The 18,769-nt window shown below is 41.9% G+C and overlaps 1 protein-coding gene across 4 annotated transcripts in view; it reads left to right on the top strand.

The window, feature by feature from the left end:
• Positions 1 to 18,769, top strand: part of fstl5 (follistatin-like 5) — a 156,486-nt gene that overhangs the window by 8,689 nt on the left and 129,028 nt on the right. For all 4 annotated transcript variants that reach the window (XM_034598348.1, XM_034598349.1, XM_034598346.1 and 1 more), the window contains exon 2: positions 16,067 to 16,208. In XM_034598348.1, the coding sequence (XP_034454239.1) occupies positions 16,067 to 16,208 (142 nt within the window). The remainder of the gene's footprint in view (positions 1 to 16,066; positions 16,209 to 18,769) is intronic.

Raw genomic sequence — 18,769 nt, 5'->3', positions numbered from 1 at the left:
TGTGATCTGTCTTGTGTGACCCCAAACAGTGGCAGTATATCAAAACCTAATTAGAGGGGGTCTGCGTGTAAAAAGAGATGAGTGACAGTCATGTAGGCATGAATACAGAGATACAGCCTTATATAGGGCGTTATCTAATCACACACACATGCACACACAACACAATAAATACATTCCAGAGTATTAAAATGTAACTATGGGGCACCAGGGGTTTAGTGGGAAGACACATAGTCTTGCATTGGCAGACCTATCTCCACAGTGCTGTGTCAGCGCAGGAGGAATGGTCTGGCTGCACATATTATCATTTTGTTTTTTTGGGGTATTTCTTTAAACCAATCACGATTGTTTTGGGCGACGATAAAACCGAGGGTGCAATAACACTGCCGCCTGCAAAACACTGCTGGAGGAAGTGTTGTTGGACGTATGGGAAGACGACCACTGTCGTTAACTTGCCATTTTCAGCATGTAGGTTACCAGTTCAGTTGTTGTTTCCTGTATCAAAAAGGATTTGATAAAAAGAGGAACATGAAGGAAGTGGAAGGGGAAGAGGAAGAGGAAGAGGAAGAGGAAGCCACCTGAAACAGGCGTCCAGTGGGAAAGCACCAGCACAAGTTCAAAGCTTAGTGTAATCATATTTTATGCATTTGAATATATATCTGAATGAAACAGATAACAGCCTCATAAAAAGGATGTGTGGGGGGGGGGGGGGATAATGAATTATGTCATCACAACATGCAGCCAACAAATTCACACAAGGCCCTATCTCCTTCTTTATCTGTTATCTGGTGCTCCGCTGTTATCCGCTTGGCATTTGGAGTCTAATGAGTCTGGGATATCGGAGCAGTGGTGGTGTCCTATAAAGGATTCAGAGAGGGGGGGGGCAGACGGTGGTTCTTTGAAGTCCAGCGAAAGTGAAGGTTCACAAATCCCTCAAGAAATCTGTGCTAATTATTGAGGGAGTAAGTGAACTCAGAGGCTTGTAATCACAGGGGCTGATTGATACGGGGGGGGGGGGGGGGGGCTTAGGATGATGTGACTATTCAATAAGAAACTCATTCACAAACTATTCTGACGGTGGAGTAACGAAGAGTCGATCCCTCACGGCTTCCCAGCAGCAAACTAAAACCCAGTGTGGGAGATTTTTTAAAATAACAATGATGTAAAGGGGAAACAACACAAGCATGAACACAACTTGTTGCATCAATTGAATACAAATGAGTATTTTAATCTATCAGTAGCCACACAATACACAAACCTAAGATTTAACAATGTGACTTTTAAGAGCTGAAAACATGGGCCACACACTCTCTCCTTCACAAGTGGTTTTGCTAACTACAACACAAGTTGTAAATCATTGTTACAGATTACTCCGAAATGTATTTTCACGACCGCCTTCAATTTCAAACATCTGAATGACAGAAATTAAGTCTTTAGCAGGAGAAAAGTCGTCCCTTTGACAATCCAGTCAATCCATTCACATTTAACCTTAAAGTGCATCTAGACTCTGTTTTTGTTATTTCAGTTGTCCGTGTTTATTGTGAATGATTTGTTGGTACTGGGCCAAATCAGAAGAACCGCTGCCACTGTGGTGAGAGACAGATTCACAGTTAATCTAAAAAATGTAAGCAAATTACAGCAAATAAAAACAGGTTTGATTAACTTTGATAGTTTGTCCATCAAGCCTCTGATGTGAGATCTTAGTAGTGAACACTTCTCGAAGTTTTAACTCACGCAGGCAGAGTTCACGGAGCATGGAAGCAATGGCTTCACAACACGGAGTCCCACCTGACAGCTGCCTACAACAAGCAGCTACATCGTTTAGCCACTGGAGCAGCGGGGGGTTAAGTGCACCAAAATAGTGGATAATGAGGAAGCAGCAAGTCCCTCACTCAGTCACACAGAGATGTTATTTACACAAAAACTTATGGAGTTGAATTATTCTAAGTCACAGCAGGACGCCCACTGGGAGGGAATGTGCTAAATTACAAAAATAATGTTGAAGAAATAACTCCAGAAATAAACAGCAAACGTGTCAATTGTATTAATATCCAAAACTAATGTAAGCATTTGCATGATATGGTTAGGAAACGTATATATTCTGTATCTAACACTGAACAGATCTAATCAACCAACCGAATGGGAAAATAATTACACAACTTTCAACTTTAAATGAATTCCCAGTTATTGATTAGGCACTTCTCAGTGGCCGGCAGTGGACTGTGACTGTAGTGGACAGTTTCCTGGTTGGAATATGAAGTGCATCATTTCCTGGACGGTTAAATATGAAAACAGAGATTCCCAGAAAAGACAAGGTTTATTCTTTACATGGAAGAAAATGGTCTGATAGGTCAGTTGTTGCTACAGGCACATTGCATTGAGTGGAGAGGTCCGTGACAACAGCACAAGTTAAGTTGGCAAAACACAAATATGGTGAAAACTCCACATTTTCATTTGGATTTAGGATTTTTTTCAGTCAGTCTGTCTTTTCTAAATAATGAGGATCGCCTGACCTAAGAAGGTAAGAGGGGGGGGTCATTTTGAGTGGCATTTCAAACCAGACTTTTCTGCTAAAACACTTCTACAAACCCAAACATTGTGGGAAAGGTCAATCAGCAGCGTAGCATGTAAATCTTCACCTGACCCAACACCGAGCGTGAGGCTGCAACAGAATCATCTCATCGCACCAGACGCTTTTCTTGCAAAAAACACAAGAAGTGTTTCGAGGTCAATTTGTGAAGGAATCGTTTGTCGAGGCTGGAGACACTTTCAGAATAAATCAGATGTCAAAACTCTTATTCAGGATATGTAGTTATCCTGGAATGCGGTTACACAGCGATGTGATCTAATGGCAGAAGATGTCAAGGAGGAAACTGAAGAAGAACATTGATGCATGTATTTTATTTTTCATCTTCAACTGAGATGGCGGATGTGGAGCAGAGACAAACTTCTTCAAGGCAAAGATATTTTTACATTACGTCTTCTCGTTGTATTGTGCAAACAAAGTGAATCTTTCTGAAACTTCCTTAATCACCATTGTTTAATTCACCATGCAGCACTGGTGCATTGTGGGGGAAGATTTTAAGACAGGGAGGAAGTGATGGATGCTGAAGTTGTCGTATCTTCCGTATTCACCGAGAGGTTCCAGAGAATCTTATTCCGTGCTCAGTGGGGGTAATGGCTCTAGATCCCTCTTTAGACTGGTCGAGCCTCCCAGGCTTTCAAAGTAAAGCTTGGCTCAAGAAGAGGGTTGGGCCCCCCCGTGCTACATCATCAGGCCAGTGACTGTCGGATCCTCACCTGGTTTAGAGGCACCTCATCGCATAGATGTTCATATAAATAAAGATAATTTTATATTCATTTCAAATGACGTCTTTACAACGCTGCACAGGGTTGATATTAACATGTTCTATGAAGAGAGTAACACAGACGTAAAATGTATACAAATTAGTGCATTAATTAGCTTAATGAATTAGTCAATTAGCATGACTTGTCATATTTAATATATTACGGTGATTATGAAGGAACATTAGGCATCTCAAGTGCCTCTTACTTGGACGTGATCCAGAATATCGGAGGGATGATTAAGGACCGGCCAGGTTTGAGTCTCAGCATTTTAAGGTTTTCCGTTCAGATCCGGCTCCAACGTTTGGGCTAAATTTAAGCCCCACAAAGAAATCCACCTTTTCTGAAAACTACTCCTGAGATGAGAAGAAAGAAATAAACTTTTTTCTAAGTGCTCCTTTTCTCCACTACCCTAACTACTACTACTCATTATCTTGCTGTGAATAGCACAGACCAGGAGGCAGTTAATGAAGTGTTACACCTCTGTTGGCGTTTCATCCATTTGAACGGTGGACTGTTATTACACAGAGAGACTTATGAGGTGGCTTCTAGCTGCCATATAATGATGAGAGGAGCAAAGTGAGAATCAAATCATATCGTGTACAGAGTCCGGAACAGGAGGAGGTTGGAGTGGATGAATGGATCCACTTAGCATGAGACCCCGACCCAGTCGAGCAGCATTTGTTTCCAATCAGAAACCAATATGCGTTGTGTCTATTAGCCATGACTGTTCCACAGGCTTAATCAAGCGGTCATTATTGTAACCATGACAACAGCTGTCTATTTCAAGAGACAGTATCTATATACATATATGTGTGTGTGTGTGTGTGTGTGTGTGTGTGTGTGTGTGTGTGTGTGTGTGTGTGTAAGCAAAGACCCCCTACTGTTAGTGGGTCAGCTGTATAAACTTAAGGTTACATTTCTGCTGCCCTGTGAAGAAACACAAGCTACATATGAAGAATGGAGATGTATCTTCCAAATATGGAGATGACTGGAGAATTAGCGGCTGCACACGAGGCAGAATCCACGCTAGCTGTCAGCACATCCAGCTGCCAGCACAGCTGGGCATCTGCAGAGGAAGAGCTCTCGTAGCAAAAAGATGCTGAACATCCTCTCACCAAAACATCTGTCACCGTGTCATTTCAGATGAATGGCCGGTGATTACACAATAATGGTTTTGTCAGGAGGTGCCTAATTCGAGGTACATGACAAGACGGTTCACGTTGCCACAATGTGCGGAGAGAAGGGAGCACTGATGAGATGTGTCACGTCAGAATCTGACATCGATACAAACTCTGAGCAGAATGAAAATAAGTTCTGGTTCAGTTAAGTTTTAAAGTTCATGCTCTTCAAGACGTTTCACTGGGTCGGAGTCAACAACGTGTATCTGTGAAGATGCTCAGTCTTCCAGGTCGTAGTATCTTCAGGAGTTTTGTACACAGGCAACTGGACTTTCTTGTGTTTCTTGAAGACATTTCACCTTTAATCCCAGAGAAATGAACCAGACATGGATGAGAGATGAAACCAGTTGCCTATGTACACACACGCACAACTCCTGAAGACAAGCCGGACTCAGGTTCACCGACAGTCAAATGCAGCATCTGTTAAGTGCAGAAATTAAATTCAGACATCAAGCAACATTTATTTATCAAGTTTAAGTTAAGTTTTTATCTGCACATCAAATTTGCCTCCTCATCAGTATTTAAATCTGGAGTAAACACAAAAATATTTTATGTAAACATTCTGATGTTCTTTGGCACAAACAACTAATTTGTCAAAACATGTTTTGGTCTAAAAACCCAGATGAACACAGGTTCACAGTTCCAATATCACAACTTGGGTTCATGTAAATGCTGCAGTAAAATGTTTTACTTATTCCCAAATGGATGTTAGAGAATATTGACTCCGGGAATATCTCAATCATAACAGCTTTCACATTTAAGGTTCCATCCCCTGGTTTATAGTTCTTTTTTTTGGTTTGTTTCCTGGGAAACAAATCCACTGGGCACACGGGGCGTGATGTGTTTTTATCTTTCCAGCTGCTGCAACAGGCTGGGATAAACACAGGGACTGGGCAGTTGTGACAAGCAGCGACAGTCACAATGTCTGAGCAGATGAAACACTGCAACCTACACACGTTCCAGCCTCGTCAACACAACTTCAGACAACGATGCAACAATGTTGGACGGGACATTTAATAGACAAGTGATCCCTGGCAGTGCAGTATTAAAATTCTACAACTGTGATTATGTAGCTGCCAAGTTGTTGCCAGGAAAAACACAGAAGACAGTAGCTGTATTTATGCTTTACTGCACGGCAATAAAACCCCTGTTATAAAATACAAAAACGAGAAAGCAACACAACAATGTCTCACTGCAAGAGGTGACCTTTAGACAGATTTATATTTTTTTTGCATCACAGTTCATTCCTGACCTTGGAAATGATTTGACGAAACCGTTCTGACTCAATGTCAGAACGTTTTTCTGGAGCTTTCAACCACGTCCGGCCTCCCTCATCGGTAACGCTTACAGAAACAAGTCAGTACCACAGCAGAGTCACAGGGACGATCCTGAATCTGCTCCGGAGGAGAATGTAACAGCAACAATACACAACCGTCACCATAACAACTCCCACTGATCTGCTGATGAAAACCATGTTCAACAGAGGAAAGCTCTGGCAAAAGCCACTAAGTGGTTTTTCATACTGTTTAGTTTGAACCACGGAGCAGTTGTTAAGGGAAATGTGTGAATTAAGTGACAGTTTAAATGAGTTTTTATTGAAATATATTAATATTTACACTAAATTAAAAGTGATGACAACAATGCAGTAACTCAATAATGATTTTTTAAATATATCAATAACAATAATGACAATTCTATGATTACATGATAATAATGGAATTTCTGACAATATAAATATATTAAGTACATTCATGACAATAATATGACTGAATGCTAACAATTACATTTCTGAAATATATCAGTATATTAACAATAATGACAGTAATATGATTAAATTGTAGTCATACAAAATCTGAAATTAATCAATAAAGTCCATTGAAACAGAGAATATGTGACTGTCTGTCTATATACAGAGTATATGTTTATATTTTATATTGTATATTAATTTAATAACAATAATGTCCCATACTGATTCCTCAGCATTAAATAGAGGGAAATAGCTGAATGTTAGAATATGAGTTATTCATAGGGTTTTGGCAACACCCTCGACCGGCTGGCAGTTACTCTGGAAATTTACAATCTCACATTTATCTTAAATTGCAGCATTAATGAATTACCAGCACAGGCCTGTTATCTGTGTTGTAATCAGCAGCTTTGATTTGCACAGTCTGGCAGAGAATCCAACAGATCTGGCATCATCGCCCTGAGTGAGCGGGGGACATGTTTTATGCATTCATTCTTAAAAGGTGAAATAAAAAATCTGATCCTGTAAAAGCTTTACAGCCAATATACAGTTCAACTTTAATTTTTTGGTTTACGGCCTCTGTATATAAACTGCACCTGCTCGGTTTACAACGTAATGTTATGGGCTCTGTGTTTGGAAATGTGAAATTTGCGAAACACAAAATTAAAAGTTAAAATCTTTCTCACGATTGCTTATAGCTGAAATATCAGATTATGGATTTTTCTACTTCCCTTGCTAATGCTGTTGACCACTTTGTAGTTTCACAGCAGGTATTGGGGGGGGGTTCAGTACTTCGCCCAGGAGGACTCTCAGCAGTGTTTTCTGAAGGGGGGGGGGGGGGGTGGGGATGGAGGGATTGTTGCCCCTTGAAACACCTTATTTCTCTGAGCTGGTTCCAACATGCAGCAGCCAGCTCCTCTCACCTCCAGGCGAGTGCTGCCCCTTTTGATGAACCCACTTTGCCATTTATTAACTGACTCGCTGACTGCAACTCTTGCAGAAAGAAATATAGCACGGTCCGTTTGAGTTGTTAGAGGTTTTTGCTCCTCCAGAGAAGCACCAGAAAAACCGTGGTGAATTGCTGGGGTTCCCCTCCCCCCCCCAAACCTATGCAAAACACGCTCAGCACGTCCTGTTCAAACCCGAAGGGGTTTCATTTCTGTGCACATCACGGAGATGTGGACGAGAGAGGCAGCTGCTGTTGCCTTTATGCACCAAAATAATATAAAACCACGAATTTATAAGGAATTTCTAATTTAAAAAAACGATTCATTCAGAAACAATTCAGGGACATAACATAAAAATCTATACGAGACACTCATTTGAGCATGTATGACATTCAGAGTCATCCCACTGCTCCTTTGTTGTGAGGACCTGCTCCATCTCAGAGATTTGCACAGCATTTCCAGCATTTGTAAGGAAAGAACAAGGACCGAACAGGAAGCACTACCCTTGGGGGAAGTGTGTCGCCTGTGGTTTTGGACGTGCTTTGAACTTGAAGGAGTCCTTTATCAGTGTACAGTGCTGCCGGGGATGTGCGAGTATGACAAGTGCCATGATAACTCTGCCAAATAAGACGCGCTGCAGCGGGGATGCTCGGGCAGCAGACACGCAGCAGATGCTCCGGTGTTCTCCAGATATCTCAGGGACAAACTGTGGTACTCCAACCAAATTGATCTGTACACAGGAATACCGCTGAGCGTGCTGGAGGGGATCTGCCTGCAGGGGGTCAGGGATGTGTCAACTGAAGCATATGGCGAAAGAAGTGGGGGGTGGGGACTGAGGTAAGCAGAGTACTTTATCTGCTGGCTTCAAGTTCCCCTCCAATGACCTCGCAGGAAATTTGAATAATTTCAAAGTAGCGTCTCGAGGAAATCATTTGGTTTAGAGAGCAAACTGGGAGCAACCACTGAATCCATGTTGGCCGAATCAGGCTCTGGTTCCCCCCCGACAACAATCCAATGTCTCAGCTGCACAGGTGAGCTCCAGTTTGACTGAAGACGGACCTGGTGAAGAAAGTTATTCTGAATGCATTGACCTTCCAGAGGAGCTTTTTCAGAACTTTTAACAAACAGATCTCGAGCCACAAATTCCACTAACTCAACCATTAAAATGTCGCCGTCTTGTTTATGTTTACACGACACTGAACATTTTTAAATCATTTCTTCAGAACACAATGTCTGCAGCATTGTTTAAAAACCTGCTTCCCACTTTCCAGGCAGTTTTACCTAGAGGCTCCTGCTGGATGCGTGACTGAATATAAAAAAACTGGGAACAGCCATGAAGAGCAAAGTCTGAAAGACATCCTGAGCATATTGCATAAAACTGAATATACCGAACAGAATGTTAATGAGGTTGTTCTCTGTGATTCTGCCTTAACGCTGTTATCCAAGGACATGATCCACTGTTAGAAAAAGTCCAGTTTATCAATTAAAACACTCTCCCTGTATGCGACTGTCGAGTTTTGGTATAATACACTGAACTCAACATACACCATTTAGTCTATTCATTATTACATCATTAGATTCTATACCCCCGCACCTCTCAACGACTACTACAGTATACGATTAAATACGATACTTATACGATTATATAAACGTTTTAGATACCTAAGATGTTTCCATTCTTAACCACCATATGCGTGTGTGGTGCCTATATTTAATCTGCAGCGTGACAATGACCCCAGTCATGAAGTCAGAGGTCAGAGTCATGAGGCAACGGGAGTCACAACCGAATGTCTGAACTTCACAGGGTCTGATCTCAGCATCATGGTGTCAGTCAGTGTCACATGAAGAGACTGAAACTGCTGGGACGGCAAAAATCCTCACACAAACTATGACAGGTTCCTCGAAGATGCTTCAAACTTAAACCTGCAAAGCACCTTTTAAATTGTGTTGAAGTGAATCCAGGAGAACGGCTGCTGGCAGTGTTCTAGTAATCATTCGAGGCAGTGTTGTGAGTTATGAAATGTTTTATAACTAACAAAACTCTGTCTTAAAAATATTCAGTAAATTATTGTTGCAGGCCTTTGACCTAATGTTGAATATGAAGACTTGAAATAGATGTTTCTTTTTTTTTTATAGTTCATCCAGAGAGTTCAGTTCTCCTTCTGCTTATCCAGGTCATGTCTGTAGGTGTTGGTAGGAATTGGCACAAGTGTGATACAGATGCACTTGGTAAACAATTCTGGCTTTATCAGCTTTTAACATTCATCAGTATCTGAGTGAATATGGTATTAATGTTTAAAAGTCTTATAAGGAAACGGCTGAATCCTGCAGAATCGTGTAAAAACCATAAAATGACATGAAACACCTTGAGTCATCATCCTGTTCATCAGTTACTATCGTAGGATTGTCGAGTAAGACACGGAGGCTTGAGTAAGCGGCTTGGTTTTGTAGCATTTCCCACTGAGCTGTGCTGCTGCCTGATGTAAATCTCAATGCCCGGCTGACTTTGAAGCTCAGTGACGGCAGAAAAACCTCAAGCAAGCTCAGCAGAGCAGATAAATAACAGCAAACAAATGAAAAAAGTGGTTATTTTTCCCTCTCTGGACTCAGAGCTCTGCATTTTACACTCAAAATGAAAATAGAAAATAGCTGCCAGAGAAGGGCAAAGCAGCTGCCATAAGAAAATTATATATGAAGCTTTAAACGTCAGTTCAACACATGACAGGTCTGAAACACAGTCTGCACCTAAAGAATAATGTTAGTAGATTGAAAATTGTCTACGCTGCAGAACATGTTTTTTTTTAAATCAGCCTTTTTCTGCGATTTCTCTCTCTTGTATCTGTCATCAATTCATTTTGTGTTTGCAGAAGAACAAAAACAACATAAACTAATGTGGCAGGAGTGCGACCTTGTGTGTTCCACAAACAAATACACTTGAAAGATGTGACAGGAGACAAAAAATGAATACATTAGCAACGTAGCCTACGTTTTTAAATGAAAAGCTTCCGAAGTGTGCAGGTCTAGTAGTTTAATTGTCAGCGTGATGGAGTGTCATGCTTTGCAGAGCAGCGCTGTGACCTTGAGGAAGTCTTGAGCCTCACTTTGAGAGGGTTCCACTGGTTGTTTCGCAATAGTCGCTTGACTGAGCGTGCATGTGTTGTTTTTTCTCTCCAGCATCGCCCTGTTCTCCTTCATAGATGTTTACCCCTCTCACACTTGGGAGCTGTACTGTGCAGCCACTTTAAGTGTTTCCAGCTGAGCAACTCATTGGGAACTTAAGAGCTGCAGAGTGTAGAACACCTACACGCCTGTATGTTGCCACCTTTAAAGTGCAGTGGTATAGATAAAAAGAAATGGTGTACATATATATATGAAGACTTTTTTACTCTGCAGCAGTTTGCCTTCAGCCCACAAATCACTAAATCTGCTCCAGCACTGAGCGACCTGATTCTGAAACTCTGATACTGAAACTCAAGTCTTTGCAGATTTAATTTACCACACATGAACTATAGAGTTGAGAACTGAATATCTTCACCTGCATGTGATGCTTTGACTTATCTCTTGTGTTTCTCCCCTCACATGCAAAAGACTTGTTGCCCTTTTGGCAATGAGCATTGTCAACATCGACTTTGGAGAAGTTTAATCGACACCACTACATTTTATTATTTCAGAGCGGTGCGAAATATTGAATATTTTTGAACACTGCTGGAAGGTTCAGTGTAGAAAAGGACCAAATGTCCTCAACCTCTGCCTTGTGCTGTTCTGCTTGTTGAAATGCGACCAACTGATAAAACAGAAGCAGTTGGTTGCATGGACTGAATATTCTATTTTTGTCATTAACTCACTTGATGATGGAAAAATGTGAAGGTCACCTGTCATTTTGTCAGATTAGAGCCCTGAGGGCCATCTACTGTAATGTTAAGTAATTCCCACGTAACAGCATCAATAACCACAGAGAGCTGCACCCCCCACGTGACCTGTACGGGAGGGGGGGGGGGGGGGGGGGGGGGGGGGGGGGGGGGGGGGGGGGGAGGGGGGGGGGGGGGGGGGGGGGGGGGGGTGCACCCCTGCTGTGGGATTTTCTCCCGGTGAAACGATTGCTTGCAGGATATAGAAAATCCCACGTTCACAGAGTCTTGTTGACTCCTGATTGTTTCCCTGAGTGAAATGTTCCACCACTTGAAATCTTGAAAGCTGAAAGCTGTGCTGGTAATTTCCAGTTTACAGAGATGCAACCTTCAGATGAAAAAAAATAAACTAAAATGGCCATAAAAAGAAGAGAAACTAAATCTAATGACACCGGGCCTTTTTGCAGAAATGTCTTTTTACGTTAGATCAAGTTAAAAAGGAGGACGCGGTTTCAGTCCAGTTTATGTGCAGGAGGAATCCAGGCTGGGTTACTGCAGGTCAATTGAATTTTGTTTAATACCTTCAAATTGTAAGCTCACATTTCACTTTAACCATCTAATGCTGTCGGGTTTCATCATTCATATTTTCCCTTTAAGGCACAATGACCACGTTGTTTTATTGCCCTCCACCGTCACAGCAGAGAAAGAAAACTGACTGTGTGGTACACGTCTCTGTTTTCCGTCTTTTTCTTTTCCTCCATTCTCTTTCATGTACATAATCTGAAGCTGCACGATAAATAATTGAGAATTAAATGCTATTAAACGGGCTATGTCTCATTATGATCTAATTTAAATTAAAACGGCAGCTAAGGATAGATTATGATGGAATTTTTTACACTCGCTGTCCATCAAATTGACGGACAGCGAGAAAATGTAACACAACCTCGGCTCAGAACTTCCCCAGAGGACCAACAGCCACTCAGCGTTCCTCATTTCTCAAGAGTTTGTTTAATTACATTGGAGACAAGCTGACTGTAATTAGAAAGCTGTAAATTGAAGACTTATCAGCTATGAATCAGAATTAGTCCAAGCTGACTTACAGCGTTAGAGTCACACGGGAGAGGAATATTCCCGGAGGGCGTTTTTTGAGGGGAAAATCATGCACAATATCAGGAAAATGAATAACATGTTTTAATTATGTATTCCCATTTTCCAGAGTTATCACTCGCCAAACATACATGGCAGGCAAATGAATTACAAACGTGTGTATTAATTCAAACGTAGCTAAAGCCCAGTGTGGTGCAGTCAGCTGGTGCACGTGCACATTATCTCTAGAACGTGTGCTGTGTTGCATGGATGTGTTGTTATGCTTGTCCCGTGCACTGAATGAGATGGAGGGAGGAAGGGGAAGGGGCGATGGTGGCGGCGGCGGCGGCTATGAGCTTGTCAAGACATGATGCATTGTGTACATAGTGGGAAATTGGGAGTCTTCATTTGAAAGTCAATGCCAAAGCTCAGACGTGCTCCGGGGAACTAAAAACCACAGGCTCGAGTTATGATGGCTCTCCCTGGGGGGGTCCAAGGGGAAAACCTCTGGACTGTTTCAGCCTCCTGTGCTTTTAAAGCGAATAAATAAGAGCCAAGATTTACAGTATTTACTCATGAAAACACTCTGATTGTCACTGAAGGACGTAGAAGTAAACACGTACGGACAAGAGTGGAATTTAGGCTTGTACACTTTACTGTTAAACGACTTTACATGTGTTTCACGTGTGCAACATTGTCCTTTACAGATGAGACACGTTCTTCTCGTCCCAAAGCTTCTCTTGCATCAGTAACAATTCGGGAATAAGGTTTTAAATGGAACAGGAAATCTTGCTTGTGGCCTTTAGTCAGATTATAAACTCTGATCCCAGTTAATAATTTACATAACAAATTCAGTTAAGAGGCAATTTTACATGGAAAGAAGCAAAAAAGAGAAAAATCCTTGCACAGAGCAGGACATTGGAAAAAAATGGGTTACAGAAAATTGTATCTGATAAGAACCACAACACAAGAGCTAGACAATTAATCATATTTATCAGGTTTGGGGTTTTAATTTTCAGATTTTGTTTGATTATTGGATTTAGTGCTGCAACTAATGATGATTTTAATTATCAAACAGTCTAACGAGTGTTGAATTAATCATTTGAGCAACATAAATGTGAAAATTCCTGTCACAGGTTCCAATGGTTTGTCTTGAAATGATTTTCTTCATGCAACCCAAGGTCCAAGACCTGAACACAATCAGTTTATGGCCAGAAAATTGGGGAGGAAGCAAAACCTCCTAATTAAAAAGCTGGAGGAAGTGGATATTCACTACTTTGGTGATAACAAATGCCTTTAAAAATTACAGCAAAAATCTTCTATTGATCGAATCATTGCTGCAGCTCTAACAATATAAATGGTTTTACTGAGGCCACATCCCCCCTCACTGCTTTATGGAAGTTTAGTTTCTGATTAATCTCAAGTATTTTACTGCTGACAGTTGTTTCTATTCTACATTCATTGATATAAATGTGATGCATGAAATAATAGAAAGATGATCCCTCAGTGTAACGTATTGCAGTTCAGTAGCAGCTCAAACTGAGTGTCTGCTGTTGATTTTATTATTCATAAAAGTAGTTTTGCTTTTGTTTGAACCTCCCTCCATCTCTCAACATCTCTGTAGTTTGTCATTGTGCCAAAGCTTCATTAACAGCAACACGATAAAAGGAAAGGGACTGAATGACAGAACAATAAACTCACCCACAGACACAAACACTCAGAGAAACGCTCTCTGCTTTGAAAGAGAAACCATTTAAATGTGCTCTGTTCAGACCCCAGTAAAGGCAGCTTTTAGGGAAAAGAGGAGCAGCCCAGTTTGAAATGTAGAAACTCCCAGTAAGACAACTCGTGATTTAGTCGTCAGTCGGAGAAGAGCTGGAAAGTTATTGCACTTGTATGAATGATAATAATGAGTTAAATGTCTGCGAGGAAGTGTGTGTGTGTGTATGACAAAGTTAAACTCCTTAAAACCTGTGCATACGTCTCTGTCTCTGACACAGCATCCTGCAAAAGTTAGTCCATTAATAACCCATTTAACACGGGGATGCTGCACAGAAGTTGATTGATTGTGCAAGCAGATATGGTAATCCACCCCGAGTGGCTGAAAGACTGTGTTAGCAGAGAAGTGGAGCAGGAGCAGGAACTGCCGGCAGGGTTCCTACCTGCGACTGGAGAGTGTAGAAAAGTATATAATGATATGATGACTACATTTAAGAGGCGTTAGGTAGGATTTTTGTCAGGTTGCACAAAATGACGGTAATGTGTCTGCAGGGGTTCGTGTAAAGCTGTTGATCATTATTAACGTTTTAACAATTACTTTTGACAGGCTTTTGGAAATCTTTTGAATTTCTAGACACGCACGACGGAACAAAACCACACACTGCCCACTGGATTATGAAACAGCTCCCCCCCCCCCCCCCCCCCTGACGCACTTTCCATGACAGAAGTGAGAGATGTTTCAACTACAAAAAGGCTCAAAGCTTTGTTCTGAAGGAAAACAGGCTTAAGGCTCCGTCTTAATGCAGCAGCATTATTGTAATATGTTGCATTTGACTTGTACATTAGTGTCTTTGTAGATGTGTCTGCTCTAATTAGCGTTTTCATGGGAATTTTACTATAATGTTTGGACATTAGTGGCCGGGTGGTTTGTGCAGGAGCCAGTAGACTATCAAAGTTGTCTCAAAATAAAACAATTAAATACACGCGATTTATATTCTTCATATCAGAAAGAAAGAAAACTTGGTTTTTGAAGATGTTAAAAGATGGAATTTCACAATGAGAAAACGTGCAGGGAAGCAGTAGGTGCATGTCGGGCGGCTCAGGAAGGCAATAAAAAAACTCCCTTAAAGTCACGGATATAAAAGTTTCACTGTTCCCTCTTTGTCCGGCACATCACAGTGACGTGCCGACACGCCGGCACGACCTCCTGACCTCTGGTGACTAGCAAGTGGGCCCACAGAGCTGCCACGGCAGGGCCATTGTTGTCTGACTCAGTGTCACTCCAGAAGAACAAGGAGGCAGGGTCACCGTCCTGCCGTCAGTCATCTCCCTCCGCCGGAGGATGATGACAAGGCACTGGTGGCCTGAAAAGGCTCAGGAAGCACAGCTCAGCGTTTGCCTGTGAAAATCAACAAGTCAAGTCGAGTCAACTGTATTTATAAAGCGGCTCTTGCAAAGGGGAGTTTTTGTTATGTGGTGCACAAAAGAACCGCCGGCATAAAAGCAGATGGAGCTTGTGGGTTAAAAATAAAAAGTGAACAAATGCGATGCAGATTTTTGACAAAATGCTTGTGTGCATGTTTTTGTGTGTGTGTGTGTTTGTGTGTTAGGCAATATGATTTCACTGCTAACACATCATGTACCCTCCTCTGCATTTCCTGCTTTTTGCTTTTCCTCGAACATCAGTTTATGGGACACACATTCTCACAGGGCTGCCCCCCCCACCCACCCCCTCACAAACATGGTTTTGTAAAATTCATGTCACGCAAAGGTCAAACTCGTTTTTACACAGCGTAATGAATAATTTAAAATGCAGTTATGTTGGAGGTGAATATTCTCCCTCCCTTAAACAAACGTGTCAGGGGCCACATCTCTGTGAGGGTGTAAGCAAACTGTTGAAGACGTTATCTCCTGTGCTACATCACAGTGGCTTGACACTCGGCCCTAATTGCCTTAATATATTGGCTCTTTGTCTTCCTTATTTTGATTTTCTCATGTCTCCCCCCCCCCCCGGAATTGATTCAAAAGCAGATCTAATCTGGACTGGTGTTGGGCACATATTGATGGCTCTAGTCTAAACCAGTGACAGTTTGCGGTTCCCATTGTCTGCACTAATTACTGCGGACGTGATGTATTGTCTTGAACCTCCAGAGTGTTGGTGAAGAGTATTCACCGTTCTTGTTTGTTGTTTTCTAAAAGGAAAAGACCAATGAAGACGGCCAGATGGTGGTCGGCGGCAATCTTACTGTTGGGTCTCGCTGTGCTCAGCGCCGACGGGAGACCCAACAAGGAGGGATTCGGATCGCCGCCTTATCGACCGGTCGTGAGATTCCGCCACAAGGTATTGACCCGCCTTCTTTTTTCATTTGCCGTCCGTAACAAGAGAACTTATGTGCTTTTTTGCCAAGTATTAAACTAATTACAGTGGCACTTTCTTCCCGCTTCAGATGACTCTCCTGTGGTTGTTGTTTTTCTGCCTACTGAAAAAACACGTGATGAATCATTATCCCTCCCTCTGTGCCAGGGGACTGTCTTTTCAAAGACAGCATCAGATTATTGCGAGCCACAGCTGAGCAAAGATGAAAATGAGCTCTGAATGAAATGAGGATTTTTTTTCTACATGGCACCAAAGCGGAAAGTTTAAAGTAAAAGATGTCACTGGAATCTTATTGTTAGAGGCCAGACCCCACGAGCAGAATCCGCCACTTTTTATTTATCTCCCTCTACAGCGACTCAAAGAAATGTTTTGCCCTCTAAACAAGAAGCGTCTTGTTTTTGTTTTTGTCTGATTTGGCTCCAAAACTCCAGAGTAACCGAGTTGGATCAATTAAAGCCAGACTGTGAAAAAAAACAAAAACGGACTGTTTTGGCAGACGGGGACTCGAGTAAGGCAAAGTCTTTTGTCAAGAGGCATTAGTCGGCTTATGGCCTTCCACTACATATTTCCCATGTGCCCCTTTTGCAAGTCTGTTCCCTTGCAAACGTATATCCTCGCTATCCAATCAAAGATAATAAATTAGGGGTGAAAATATAGAAATGGTTTTGTCTGTCTGTCATATTCAAACTAAGATTTATCTCCATTTTGGTTTGAGTTACATATGCGTGGAAGTAAAATGCCCTGATAGTGGTTGCAAAGGGCGGGTGGTTAGAAAGAGGAGCGGGACACAGCGGAAACAGATGGTAGGAAAGTCATTAGACGGTATCAGAGTTGTGTGAGAAGCTGGGAGCGATGCAAAGCTGTTGAATCGACACGACGGTCAAACACACGCTGACCTTTTTCGAACCGTTTGCTGAGGGAGATGCTCGACACAACACGAGGACGGGCAGATAGCAACTGGGCGAGAGTTATGCTTCTTTTCCAGCCAACACTTTATCCAGGAAATTGTGTGTGTCAGGGAAGTAAAGCGATTTAAACTTCAATACCCAGAAATCCTATAATATGATCTTTGTAAACTGCAGAGATTGCACTTCTTCCAGGCCGGGATGCTCTACACCAAAGGGAAAGAGAGAGAGGCAAATAATCCAATGTCTACCTCTGCTTAGACGGTGTTGGATTTCATTCTTTAAGGACAGTGTTAGAGATGTCTGTGATGTAAGCTTATCTATGTGCAGGGCGGAACTGCACCATGTACGGCGCGATGCTTCTTTTTACCCCAGGAGGCACATGTGCTCCTGTGTTTAAAGGAGACGTAGGATTTTTCACTTTTCATCTAGTGTGTCATATAGTTTTTATTTTGTAGTTTCGTAAAGATGTGACCCATTAAAATGCGTCTTGATTTACTTAAATTAACCTTTAGAGCCCAGACGATTCAGCCTCAGACTTTGACGTGCCTGCAGGGCCATTAGCCAGAGCTCAGGGTGAGAGAGGAGGAGGGGGGGGGGGGGATAAGGCGACTAAGAGCCAGTATCACTGTAAGCCAGAGGTTAAGACTGACCTTTGTGATGCAACTTCGTAAAAAACCCTTTATGACACTGACATTGTCATCGAATCCCTGCGTTCCAAGGTGGAAATACTCGGCCCGTGACTTTAACTGCTTATTTTACTCATGATCTGTCTTTGATCGTATAAAAAAAACTCCATATGGGCATGTTTATAAGGTTAAACAGTTAACTTCCAATAGACAGGATTTGATCTTTTGTATGATACAGGTTCTCTTGTTCAAACACACTCGTTTTGACTCCCTCTCTCTTTATTGCGCTGGTCTGGAACCAGTGTGACTTTAATAATTAAAGTAATGTACGGCCATCGTGCAGTGCAGAATTTGACGAGAAGCTGCAAAAATGATGTATGTGCCTTTCCGGTCCAATGAAATTAATGTGCCAGGCTCTGTGATTACATCGCAGAGGAATGTCATTACGGCATCTGCATACCATTACAATCCGTCTTGCGGGGGGGGGGCAGAGGTAAACTCTGCTCATCCATCCGCCTGTCAAACCAGCCAGTGGAGATTTACAGCCCTTTGGTGAAAAATGGCCACATCACAAGATCTTTTTTCCAAAATATGTCATCAGCCTATTTTGTTGGTGAGAGAATGTTCTGCACCGGTGGATGGATGCCAGAGAGGAGCGGGTCGTCCACTTGTCAATACAGTTGAGTGAACAGCGTTAAAAAAGAACAGCTGTTTCAAAATGAGATATTTCAGAAACGCCAATGTCAAGTTTTAGAACAGAGGTGACGGCGATGTGGATTTTAAGTTCTCTGACCTTTTTTGAAAGGATAGTAGGAGGTGACTCAAATTCATTTAACAATTTCACACATTTTTAATTAAAAACTGAGCAGCAGGTCCCTGGTTTGACTCCACATACCTTCACCGAGGTCCAAGTTGCCTTAAATTGCACACATTCATAGAAATCAGTTGCCCAAATATTTTTTAATCAAGATCAATGGATGAAAATTCATGA

The sequence above is a fragment of the Hippoglossus hippoglossus genome, chromosome 10, assembly GCF_009819705.1.
Source record: "Hippoglossus hippoglossus isolate fHipHip1 chromosome 10, fHipHip1.pri, whole genome shotgun sequence".
In the NCBI taxonomy this organism is placed as follows: Eukaryota; Metazoa; Chordata; class Actinopteri; order Pleuronectiformes; family Pleuronectidae; genus Hippoglossus; species Hippoglossus hippoglossus.
Note: the sequence above shows the minus strand (reverse complement) of the source record. Positions and strands in the feature narration are given on the sequence as shown.